General features: G+C 35.2%; 1 protein-coding gene and 1 long non-coding RNA gene across 2 annotated transcripts; both read left to right on the top strand.

Annotated features, from left to right (window-relative positions):
• The first annotated feature begins 5,036 nt into the window (after positions 1–5,036).
• LOC132312011 (uncharacterized) lies at positions 5,037–7,678 on the top strand. The gene is made up of 3 exons (XR_009483159.1): positions 5,037–5,319; positions 5,519–5,599; positions 7,282–7,678. It is a non-coding gene; the product is annotated as an uncharacterized LOC132312011 (long non-coding RNA).
• Positions 7,679–7,784: 106 nt separating this feature from the next.
• Positions 7,785–10,796, top strand: LOC132312010 (uncharacterized). Its single transcript, XM_059810214.1, has 3 exons — positions 7,785–8,269; positions 8,614–8,719; positions 10,118–10,796. The coding sequence occupies exons 1-3, from the start codon at positions 8,237–8,239 to the stop codon at positions 10,255–10,257; spliced, it is 279 nt and encodes a 92-aa protein (XP_059666197.1). The 5' UTR covers positions 7,785–8,236; the 3' UTR covers positions 10,258–10,796.
• Positions 10,797–13,686: the final 2,890 nt, after the last annotated feature.

Raw genomic sequence — 13,686 nt, 5'->3', positions numbered from 1 at the left:
TCGAGAGGTGGTAAGATATATCAGGATATGAAGGGCAGTTTTGGTGGGCAGGTATGAAAAAGGACATTGCTCTTTTTGTCTCCCGATGTAGTACTTGTCAGATGGTCAAGATTGATCATCAAAGGCCGCCAGGAGCTCTACAGCCACTACCAATACCGGAGTGGAAATGAGAGAGCATTTCTATGGATTTTGTGAAAGGATTGCCAAATTCTTTCAAGGGGCATAATTCCATATGGGTCATTGTGGATAGGTTGACCAAGTCAGCTCATTTTTTGCCTATTTGCACGGACTACACTTCGGAGCAGTTGGCGAGGCTTTACATTTCAGAAATTGTGAAGCTACATGGCATTCCATTGTCTATTATATCAGACAAGGATTCGAGCTTTGTATCTGGATTTTGGAAGAGCTTTCAGCAAGCTTTGGGTACGGAGTTACATCTTAGTACTACTTATCATCCTCAGACTGACGGACAGACTGAGAGGGTGAATCAGATTATGGAAGATATGCTTCGATCATGTGTTCTTGATTTCAAGGGCCATTGGGAGGATTACTTGCCACTTGTGGAGTTTGCGTATAACAATACTTTTCAGAAGACTATTGGTATGGCACCATTTGAGGCATTGTACAGTCGACCGTGTCGATCACCTGTTTGTTGGATGGAGGTTGGAGAGAATCGATTCTTGGGTCCTGAGTTCATAAAGGATACCTCTGAAAAGATTGCACTTATTAGGGATCGCATGCGTACTGCTCAGAGTAGGCAGAAGAGTTATGCTGATCGGCGTACTCGTGCTTTGGAGTTTAGAGTTGGAGATCAGGTTCTACTTAAAGTGTCCCCTATGAAAGGCGTTATGCGTTTTGGGAAGAAAGGGAAGTTGGCACTGCGGTTTGTCGGTCCATTCATGATTACGGATCGTGTTAGAGCTGTTGCTTATCGGTTGGCACTTCCGGATAACTTGGATCGCGTTCATAACGTGGTCTATGTTTCCATGTTGCGGAAATTTCTGTGAGATGAAGATCGGTATCAGCATATCGATGTTGGGGAGATTGAGTTGCAGCCGGATGCAACTTACTTGGAGCCACCATGTCGTATTGTCGACCATAGGGATCAAATCCTTCGTAATAAGGTTATCCCTTTGGTGCATGTTCAGTGGAGTCATCACAATGAGACTGAGTCTACTTGGGAATGGGAAGATGTCATTCGCTCACAGTTTCCTGAAATATTGGAAGAAGGTAAGAGCGAATTCCGAGGACGAAATTCCTTTTGTTAGGGGGGAAGAATGTAATACCCCTAATTTTTAAAGGATAGTCCTGATATTTATTTATTTGTTTAATTGCATTTTATTTTATTTTATTGATTATTTGTTTGTTGGATTGTTTGAATTAATTGTGATTTTATTTAATTGTTATTTTAATTAGTTTTGGTTTTGTTTGAATTGATTAATTGAGTATTTTCATTTTTATTTTAATGGGTTGTTTTAAATTGACTTAATTTATTTTACTTAACTTAATTGGTTTAATTTAAATGTTTAATTAATTCACGGTGTAATTATTTTATTTATCTAAATTTAGGGTTTTAGGATTTAACGTTGGCCGACTTATAGTTAGAGTTGGAGTAGGTTTGGTAAATTGAAGCCTATATATATATAAGCTTACTGGGGTTAGGGTTTTAGAAAAACAAGACACAAGTTACGTCTGTATCACCAGGGACTGCTAAGAAACAGAGAGTGAGAGAGGGGGCGTAGCAAAGTAGAACACAGGAAAATTTAGAGACGTGGAATAAGTGAAAAGGCAAGTTTCTGATCTTCTCTTTCCCAGGAGTTTGTGTTCTGTGCATGCTTAGTTATACTCTAGGAATTAAAGTAAGACTTAATGACATCGTTTTACATGTTGGAACAGTTTTTTAAACATCATTGAGTATAATCTGTTTTCATAGTTTTACATGTTCAACTTAAAATCTGATTGTTGATACTTTACAAATTGAGATTTAAATTCCGTTCTTGTTTGTATAACTCTATCTTGTGGTTACTTTGGGATCTTAAAACCTGAAATTAAACATGTTAAATAAGTTTCTAGCATCATTGAATTAAATCTGGTTTTCAGTTGATTACAAGTTCAGTCTTTTATGTGGTTGTCGTTGTTTCAAACTTTGGTCTGTTAATCAACTAAAAGAGGTATGACTCTTTTTTGTGATTAATCTGGGATGAGGATAGGACTTTAAAGTCTGTAATAAAACTATTTTTTAAGACTGAAACCGCCGGAGTCGAAGATAACAAATGCAGATCAAGCCAGGGCTCTTAGGGGTGAGAGCAGGCTCCAAAAATGGAGGGAGCCTGCTCCCAAAACACTAGAGCCGGCTCTCTAGGGGTGAGAGACGGCTCCCAAGGAAGAGGATCCGGCTCTCCTAGTTTGGAGAAGGCTCTGTGAAACTCAGAGCCTTCTCTTTCTCTAAATATTGCGTATATTGAGTTTTAGGGGTCTGTTTGGCTGAGACTGAGGGTTCTATAACTTTTTAAAGGCTACTGGGTGAGTTAATATATTGTGTAAGACATAAAAAATAACTGAGAAACATGCTTACATCCAGGAATTGAGGGCAGAATTAACATAAGTCTGAGCAAGGGTTTGTATGTGGATTTTTATGCAACTGACTTTTAATTGCAAACTGTTTTGCAACTTGGTTTCTTTGCATGTTCTTAGGTATTTAAATCATGTTTTGCAGCTCTGTTATAAGCATGTTGTTATTCAATAATGTGTATGCTTAGTTGGAATAAATTGATGCTTAAACCTGTACATAGATGCACCAGTTAAGGTTCTATTTGGAGAGGCAAAATGTATAAACCTGTTTTATCAATTTAATGAACTGAAATATGGAGTCTGAATCTTTCAGTGGAGGTATGGTTTAGTTATACACATGTTAAACTATACTTATGCTTGTTTTGGAATGCGGTTGATAGTTAATTCTACTATTTTTGTCAACTATGTTAACTGGAGGATAATATGCACCGGTATGGGACGGTGGCATACCAGGTATGGACTTGGTTTAGACACTAAGCCTACCTAAACTGGATTGAGGTTCGGATTAACAATAAAAGTAAGTCCGAGTTCTATTAGTGTCAGGACAGTAAATAACTGAATGACATACTTGGATTTCTGGGATGAATTGTTATACAGATATCGAGCCACTATATCAGATGGATGATATCTTGTATCAGGAGGACACAGACTTTATATATTTATGTTATGATACCATGGTATGAGCTTGAGTCTCATGACCACGGTTAGGGTGCGTATATCGCCTAGGATGGATAGCTGGACAGATGTGTTGTTCCCTGGTAGGTCTAGGTACACATGACCACGTAATGTGCAATTTGCATGGTATCTCTACTAAGGCTAAGACAGGCCTATTGGACTAGTGAGCGTCTTATAGTGTGTAATATATACATATATGGACTACTCTAAATATTGTTGAGTCTATCTAAGATATATCTGCGTATCGAATTCCTGTTTGGATTGTAGTAGATCAGGACTTGCATGTGGGCCTGACCTACAATTTTTTTTTTTTTTTTTTTTTTTTTTTTTTTTTTTTTTTTTTTCAGGTGTTCATCAGTTCCAGGGTTAAGGCTTGGACGTGCAGAGCAGCTACGGATATTCATTCATCCGACTATGTAGGAATCTTCTTTATGTTAGCTTTAGACTTTATTTCTGTTATTTCAGTTTCGGTTTGAGAATTTTTAATAAGGGGTTCAATGGATGGATTCCCAAGTTGTAAACCTATGGGATTTGGATTTAGCAGTTTTGAATAATTATATTATTTAAAGGATTTTCAATTAGCATTCTTTCAGCTTATTATTATTATTATTATTATTATTATTATTATTATTTATTTCATCTTGTATTCTGTGTTCGGTTACATATTAATTGTTTGATATCCCTCGGGTTTGGGCCTGAGCCTGATCAACCCGTGTCTCGGATGCAAGAGGTATCACAGTGCGCCCATGTGAAGAAGATAAATGTTGATCATAAGAGGGTATTATTCAAGCATTTGAAGAAGTTTCACAAGCCCTACACATCAATGGAAATGACCAAGAAGATTGAAGCTATTGAAGGAGGTGGAATAGAAGATCAACCATTGAACCTTTGATCAAGATCCCCAGATTAATAAGATTCTCAAGTTACAAAAATCAAGTTTAAAGGGGGGTATTGTATAATAAACTTGATTTTAGTATTTTAGTATTTAATATTTTCAAGTATTTTTATATCCATAATGCATGTGTGAATTTATCATATATGTTAGTAGGTAGTAAATTGTCTTAGTGGGAGTTAAGGTTATGTAAAATCAAGAGTCATGAAAGTTGAACCTAGTAAATATTATGTTAGTGGGAGTTATGCCTATTGAAGATTATGTTGGTTGGATAAATGAGAGTTATGGGCATTTATATGTAATTCATAGATATGTGATTTCAAGGCCTGTATAATCATGTGCTCTAGCAATTTTATTAAGAGATAAGTGAAATAATATATTTCTTCCTCCATTTCTCTTTCAAATTATATAGAGTTGCATTTGTTTGTATAACCCACTATTTCCAACAAAGTGGTATCAGAGGAAAGTCAGAAAGTGGTATTAGAGAAACCGTCAACAAAAGTTTAGAGAGAGAGAAATGGGTTTGCAGATAGAGAAAAGGGAGAGTTTGGGAAGAGAGAGTTTTGAGGGGAGTGTTTGGTTAGATAGATAATATATAGCCAAACATAATCGTTGAGGGACAATTTGGGCATTAAAATTTAATTTTTTTGTTGATGTCGGCAAAAAATATCTCTGACCAGCTTTGACGGTTGATTGAGGAGGAAGACCCCTTGATTGAGGAGGAAGACTGATTTGTGTCAGAAAAAATAAGAAGCCTGACTGAATTTTTGCAGATGTGAAGAGGTTTCCTTAAATATTAAACAAGTAATTGAAGTTAACCCAAAAAAAACAAATCATATTTGAAAATACCCATTTATTATTACTTTTATTGTGTGTATTCGTGACATATCAGCGATTCAGCAGATAGGATCACTTACAGAGTCACAGGTGACCGGTGAGAGCGGGTGGCTGCGCCAGACTCACACTTGCGGAATTTATAGAGGGGTAGGTGGCCCAGCGTTGACGATGCTTACTTCTGCAGAACTCGCTCGCGCGGTCCTCCGCCATCCCAACCCACCACCACCCCCTAATTATATAGAACTTCTATATATATAAATATAAATATATTATATGAATGTGAGTGTATGTATAATGTTCTATGGCAAACACACCCTTTTCCTTTCATACCCATCAATTTTCAGGTTTCTCTTTTTCATACGCTATACTATTACTTTGCATCAAATGAATTGTACATTCTCTAGTTTCAGTTTTGATTTCTTGTGCTTAGCATTCTGGGGTTCTCTATTTTGTACTGAAGTTATAGATGACACCAAATTACAATTCTACGAAAAATTTAAGCTTGAGTGTTCGTATTTTTCCTCAGTTTAATTGTTCTTGCAGGCTAAGCGAAGGACAGTGAGAACTATGTAGCGTCTCACAATGTGGGAATCACTCTTTGAACTGGAAGAAGCTTTTTGGATGGTAAACTTTATCTTTGACACATAACTTCTACAAGGGAGACATTGTGTTTGTAAAAAAGATTCAATGAAGTTTCCCGTGAAAATATTTTCTGGGACTATGTTTAAGAGCTAATGATCACATCACATGTACTTCTGTAAGGAGGTACGCCGTGTTCATATAGCATTTATATCGAGTATACATACTCCATTATCGGATACATAATCCTTATAAAACACATACCCAATATTTGTCACATATTTTGAAACACATGCTCCCAAGATGAACCTATTCAAGGACTAAGAAGGGCCAAAACCCCCAAAATTTTGCAAATTCCTAACAGTTTGCCTCCCATGTGAATAATATAAGCAAAGCTTAGCACGTGAGAAGTTTTTCACTTCTCATGTATATGGGTGTACTTCTGTGTAGAACTTGATCCTTGTAGCTAACTCCTTAAGATAGGTAGGGTAGCTAAGCTCTCTGTCTCTCTCTCGATCTCGATAAGCTTGTTCATCAATCATCAATTCTATCAGTTGCAAAAAAATGAACCTATTTAAGTGACATATTAGAATCAGCAAGAAGTTGTCTTGCGAGGAAATATTTGGTTATATACTGAATTCGGATATTTGATACTCAATCTTAGAAATTCTATATGGGAAATCAAGGTCTTGCTAGATGGAACCCAAGGAGGATTACAAGCTAGGTTTATGCCTTTGGTTTAAGTTCAACCAATGCATAAGGATTTAGGATCAGTCCCATTGTTTTCTACAAGCTAAGTAGTTTGTCTTGAATTGCTTGTTTGCTGGAAAAACATTGTTCTCAATTGCTCCTGCTATCTGCATTTTGAACTCGTTTTTACTGTTTTTGTGCCTCAGTGGCACGAGTTTAAATTTTCCATCAGTTATGAGAACATTATTTGAATAACAAAGACAATGTAACAAAAATAGGATATAATTCTTACATGAGATATAGTGCCAGTGCCCTCTTTACAAAAAACAGTATACCACCACTAGTGTGCAACCAGATAAGGCTTCTCGGAATTTCGTTGATGAGCATTGAAACACAAGTCATAATCAGTTCTACACGACTGATTCGGATAATGTTTCGGATAATGGTACGATGTTGATTGATCAGAATGGTAACAGTGCGTAAACAACGTTGGCCTTGCATTATGCATCTATTATTGTACGTTATCAAATATATCTCGTTATGTGAGTGGTGATGTGGCGAGCTTCAGCAAATTGAGCTTGACAGCGTGAGAAAAGTAATTGGATTGAAAAGATGATAAGGGGTGGTAATAGAAATTCTAATTAAGCCAATCTACATATAACATGTCCTCAAGCTGAGCCAAGTTCCCATGCAACCATGGCCATTGATATCTATCTGCCTGGCAATAATGATGGAAGCAGTGGTGTCGTCATTAAGTGCTACTATAAAAAAAAGCATAGAATTATTTCAATTAAATTCAAGAACGTCCATTATAATGACACCGGAATCCTTCTCTTATTGTTTCTCATGTAGCATTTAGTTTTTGAGCTTTTTCAAAAGCTCATGATGAATTTTTAGTCCTTGATTATATGTCTTGAGATTACAGTTTTGAGTGAGTATCTGAGATAAGAAAACAAATTCATATTATTTGGACACAGTCTATTGTTAGTTGTTATTTGTGACATAAGTAACTGATATTGCTCATTTATTCTTTGCAGTGTACTTGATGATCAGCAAAAAGATATAAAGAGAAACTCCAGGGAACAAAGGAAGGAGGTGCAACAATGCAATGGTTGGACGACTGGTTTGTATGTTGAAAGAGAGGTGGTCCAGCCGCATGATTGATGTTGTGTAAGTGACCAATGAGCCATAAGATTCTAAAAATTAAGATATTGACAGCTTGTTAGTTGATCGAAATGGAAAGTCCAAAGTAGCAGAAGAAGATCCTATAAATGGTTTAAGATGCCAAGAAGTTGATTTAGTGAAGTACCAATATACCCTTGTACTAATCAGAGTGTACTATATCACAATAGTGGCAATAAATATATACCCATGATATATATATGTTCATTGAAATGATGGCTTGAACAATGGACGACAGTTTGAAGAGAAAAATTGGAGAAAGTCTTTAGTGCACGGGTGATACCATGGCATCGTGTCACCAACCAATTGTATTTTGTCACGTAAGAAACAATATATCTATTTTAGTGGTGCTATCACTATGTGTCGGCATATAAAACTAGTCGTGGAGAGCAGTCAGTTTCACCATCAAAGTTCTTTGGATAATTTGGCTTTTATACAGGAGGATCACATTTTCTTTGGTTGTCGCTTCTTTGTCATTTTGGAGGATGTCTAAAGTTTGGGACCCATTTAACACGTGAGGACGGTGCATGTTGTCAATTCTACAAGGGAAACAAATTGGTCATTTTCAAATTAACCTACACCAATCCCTTCTCCACCAACTATGATCTATCGCTCGAGGAAAAAAAAAAAAAAAACTTACTATGATCTATCTCTCTTAGTTGGGACTCCTGGCCACAACCCTTTGCCTTTCACACTTCCTAGGTCATTCATTGTCCATTATCGTACTCACAAACTCACTCTCATGTGTTATTTATACGTTCTCTTCCTTTTGAAGTGTAGTGTGTTTGTGACAATCAGAGATATAGTATCATGGGAGACTCCTCTGCTTCATACATACACATGGTAATTGAAATAGGATTTGAGTATTCATTTTGATCATTCATGTTTGATTTCTGTTGACTGTTAATTGTTTTTTTTTTCTTCGATGACTCGGGTGTCCGTGGCTTTGCCCTGACTAATAATCCACGGGAGCTAGCCGTGCAAGGCGCTCCCCACCCGAATCAGGTAAAGTTCGGACTATATCCGCGGGCGTGTTGTTTGCACCTAGGAGGAATCGATATTGAGACATGATGCTTTATGAGGCACCAGAGCCCAAGCCTTTTCCAACTAGGCCAACCCCTTAGGGTTACTATTAACTGTTTTTATTGTTGTTAAATTGTTAATGTGTCTTATTTTCTGTTTTGTAGTTGCAGCACCTGATAGAGAAGTGTCTGACCTTCGGCATGACAAAAGAAGAGTGCATGGAAGCCCTTCTTAAACATGCGGACATCAAACCAGTCATCACTTCCACTGGTAAATTACTTCCTTCTCACCTCTCCTTTTCAGATTCTCTTGCATTTCTAGTTTCCATTTACTTATCAGCGCACACATGCACAGATGCTAAACAGATGAAATGCTAGGGTCGCATATGTTCTGTCATATTTTATATAACAAGTTGTTAATTTTGTTCTGATTTGGCTAACTGCATATTAAAGCTGCACATTTGAAAACTCGTGTAGATTGATGATATGATTGAGTTCTTTCCTATACCGGCATTATTTTCGTTATACTGATGTTCTATACCTGTATTGTTGCTTAATTGTTTTATTAATTCTGTTTATGAATAGCTAAACAGTTTTTCAACACTTCAGTAGAATTAGAAATTATATAAAATCCCCCAACAACTAAAGTCTTTGTAGATGACATGTATACACACACCTATGTTTTATTATTTTAATCATAAACGTCTGTATCGAATAAATCTCTATATAAATTGCATTCATGCTATCTTAGTGATATGTTTTCATGTATATTATGTTTCATGCAATTCATGGGTTTGTTATTATTGTTTTATACATTTAAGTCTGTTCTTCTGGACGTACTTCTCTGTGGAAGTAAAATACTGTTAGTTAATATAACAATTTCAATACAGAAAAAATAGTCATTAAGAAAATACTCATTATTTATGTATGATAATTTAGAAAAGTCACTTACTAAGAGAGTACAAAACAAAATATTGAGTGGACTAGTATTTTTACACTATCAAAAGATATGTTTTTTAATTTCGACAATAATGTATACTGTGAAATGTGTTTTTTTTTTTTTAATTTTTTTTCCGAATTCTACATTTTATTTCGACAATTGTAATGATTTATTTTATATTGTTCAGTTCCAACTAGTAATTATATGTTTTATTATTATCAAAACTATTTTGATATGAAAAATATACATTAGTGACGTGAAATTGAAACTTTCTTTTTCAATATGTCCCTCATGCGTGGAAAATAAATATGATTGTGATTGAAGATGACTAGTCTAAGGGTACTTTCTCACATTTTAAAATAAAGTATCCAATAGGAACAATTTGGGTGTGTAAATTTCAGCAAGGGAAAAAAAAAAAGCAAAAAGGAAAGATGTGCTGCATGGAAAAGTATGAATTATTAGATGTGTACTTGCAAGAGAAGTTAGCATTTTCATGCTCTACAAAGACAAATAAAAATACAAAGACCAAAAGTCTTTTAGGTTGGTCTCTTTGACTAGTTTTTTATGTATATATAGCACCCTCATTTTCTTTATACTTATGTTCTATATCGTTGTTTTATTAATTCTGTTTATGAATAATTGAATGGGTTTTCAATGCTTCTTAGAAATCTGCAATTATACAAAATCCCTTGACATATATGTATGAGTTATGTTGGATGTTTGATGCAGTGTGGAACGAGCTAGAGAAAGAAAACAAGGAATTCTTTGAGGCATACAATCAATCCCGGAGCAAAGATGATCGAATGTCCGAGGAGGAGATGACCCAAATGATCAAGATGATGATATCAGAATCCAAGTCCGATGACTGAGAAGCTATATGTATATGAGGTCTGGATTGTGGGTGGCAAACATGGTATTGCTGTTGGTTAGTACCATATCCAGCCGGCAAACTCAACTCAGTAGTACTTTGATAAGTATGTGGTCCTCACTCAACTTGAATCGATCTATGTGGTCCATGTATATTAAATACTGTATATGGAGTAATAAGGAAGAGGAAGGAGAAGGTTGGGCCTTCGTTTAACCAGGTGGTGATTGGAGAGTTTCCATAACCGTTTCTTGGTCCGGTACCGCATGTAAGTACCGCCTAGTTATTATATACTTTCTACTGATTATTTGGAGTACTCTTTATAGTGTCGTGTGTTTTATTGGATTGGATTGTACAATGTCGACAATAACTATGTTTGAATCGAATAAAAGTGGGGAGGCCTTTGTCTAAGCAGGTGGTTGTTGGAGAGTTTTTATGACTGTCTATTAACCGGGATACCACATATAATTACTGCTGAGTTATTATGTATTTTCTCGTAATTATCTGGAGTACTCTTGTGTTTTATTGGACTGGACTATGTTTTGTTTTATGTATAATAACGATCTAGTCTACATTAGGATGATACCCTTAAATTTTCCATGTAAATGAGGTTTGAGTTCTTAAAATTGTTTTGCACGAGGGTCCCAATTCTCTTTGTGCACAAATTTTTGTATTGTATCTTGTTGTGTAACATTTTTATTTAACAAATGTAACATTTTCATTACCTACCACTTTGCTATGAGAAAGTAACATCCACTTCTTACAAAAAGTGTTTGCATAAACTATATTTGTCTCCTTGCTCATAAAGAGAAAGTTATATTGTATTGGATAGGGGAAAAAAAATGAAGTTAAAATTAATTAGCTAATTTGGGATCATTTTGTTATTTTTTTTTTTAGTTCGTTTTCAATATTGTTAAGGGCAAGTGGTAAATGACCAAGATATGTGGTGCTTAGGAGAAGTGCTCCCCTCAATATATATATATATATATATATTTAAAATTTTCATTTTGTATTTATAGAATTATAAAATTTTTGAACCCTACACTTCTAATCATTACACTCCAACTTAATTTCACATCATTTTTATTTATTTATCTATTTATTATTATTATTATTATTATTATTTTTTATGTCATCGGTAAGAAACACACTCTCACTCACACACTCAGATTGCCCTTTTGGAGATCGAACCTTCGTCATTTACTTTGAGAGATAAAGGATGAGAAGGTATTTAGTGTGCCCGGTGCACCGTGCATCAGGCACATCAAAGTCGTAACGACTCTAATTATCCCGTGCACGATTCACTAGGCATACCAAACCAAATATATTCAGACCCTTAATTAATCTCTCACCATTGGAAACTCTGTATCTCCATCTTTACTCTCTTTTGTTTTTGGTCACCATAGTAGAAATTCAAGCCACAAGACCAGTAGTTCTGTCTAAGTACCTTTCTCCAGCACAATACAGTATATCCTAAGTATTTATTATGGTACAACACAATATCTTGAGTATCTACTATGGGGACCACATTCGCAAACAAACAATCAAGTCAATTTTTTTTTTTTTTTTTGTCGCCTTGTATGTTGTATCACAATCTCTAAGAAGAGACGGAAAAAATCTTAAATACAATATCTTTGTCTATTTACATGAAAATCATGAATACTAGAAAAAAGTGAAGACCCATATTATAAAGTGCGAAATTCCAGTATTTTGTTTGGTTTAATTAAGGATCAATTAGCTTATGATTTAGAGAATAGAACAAAAATATTGAAGTTTTCAAATCAAAGATAGGTTTCATTCATTAATTTTTAATTCTTGCAAGAGAGAACTTTTTAAATTTATTGAGTCATAATTAATTTAACTTATTGATTTTTTTTTTCAAACATTATTCATTATAAGAGGAAATGAGGGATATAATAGATCACATGCACATATTTGAATGTATGACTTTTATATACAATAATATTTATTCCTTCAATTTGTTGAAAATCTTGTTTAATATAAAAATTCATCAAAGACAATTACAAATGTAATAAAAAATATTATCAATCAATATTAAGTTCTTATATTTATTATTTTAAATTTTTTATCTTCAATTTCTTTCATCTTATTACTTTTCAATGTTACTCCCCTCAATTGAATTTCTGGCACTATCACTCGAAGGGCCTATTTGGCGACCATTTTTATTGTGTGTTTCGTGTTGCGGGTGATGTATTATAATGAAGCAAAACACTGCAACACGGTTGTTGTCATTTGAATGGTACTACATTTGTTGTCGAAAAGAGACCAAAATAGATAATATCAAATTGGTATTTCCAAATATTTTTACACTATAGCAAAAACCTTTGTAGTAGTGGGAAAAAAAGAAAAAGAAAAAGAAAAAACTAAATTGTAGTAGGACTTTTTTATCTAGCCATTTTGTTACCTAAAATTTTAACATTTTTTTGCTACACATTTTTTTTAATAATATTTTTACTTTAAAAAATCTTATAACAAATTTTACGTTATCAAACGTGTTTTCAATTACAATTTACAAACGAATGCACCCACAACAAAAAAAGAGTTGTTTCTGTTTTAAATAAAAACAAAAATGCAAAACTAAAATGGTTGCCATCCGGCAAATATCTAATGTGTGTGTGTGTGTGTGTGTGTGTTTTTTTTTTTTCAAATAGTCCAATTATATGGTGACACGTCATTAGTAACCAAGCACGTACCCCAACGTGCCCGTGCCCACCAGTGAGTGCTTCGTGTTTTAATTGCACGCTCGCGATGGGGTCGTGAGGACATAAAGAGGCACGGTGGAAGTGATAACTTGACGGGTCGCACGAATTTCGTGCCAGCGACGCATCATTCAAATATCTGTCCAATCAACTTTTGATGGTATGATAGCATAGTGCCGTATTGTTACAGGTGTCCCACGTCAGATCCGAATGGGAGGTGAAATGGGTATAAACGGATGGGTATGTAACATTATCCAATAGCTTAAACTTTTGGGTCAGCGAACAAGTGCCCATTTGTTACAGTTGATATAAGAGATAAACCTACTTCTTGATCCATCGTCATGCCAAGCACCCGACCCGAAGGAGTCTGGGTTGTTAGGGTGACTCGATCATAGCGATGGCGTTGTTAGTTCGGGTAATGGGTGAGTATGCAGCATTACCTAATATTTTAAGCTTGGCAAATACCCACCCGTGACACCTACTATGGTGGTGATGGGGGGCTACCACATCCAAGGTTGGCTCGCCCACCCATGACACCTACAAATGGTGGTGAGCGTACGATATGCCGAAGTATACATACTTTTGTAGCTAGTAGTTTAATATTTAAGTTTAGTTCACAGTTCAATATCTGAATCTTCGATTGTTAGATGCTATAATTTTTCAAGGCAATTAAATCTATTTCAACTGCTCAACCCACCAAGTTAAAGCCCTAA

The sequence above is a fragment of the Cornus florida genome, unplaced genomic scaffold (assembly GCF_030987335.1).
Source record: "Cornus florida cultivar Cherokee Brave unplaced genomic scaffold, ASM3098733v1 CherokeeBrave_3.0.0_Hap2_Chr06, whole genome shotgun sequence".
In the NCBI taxonomy this organism is placed as follows: Eukaryota; Viridiplantae; Streptophyta; class Magnoliopsida; order Cornales; family Cornaceae; genus Cornus; species Cornus florida.
This window is presented reverse-complemented; position numbering and strand designations above follow the sequence as displayed.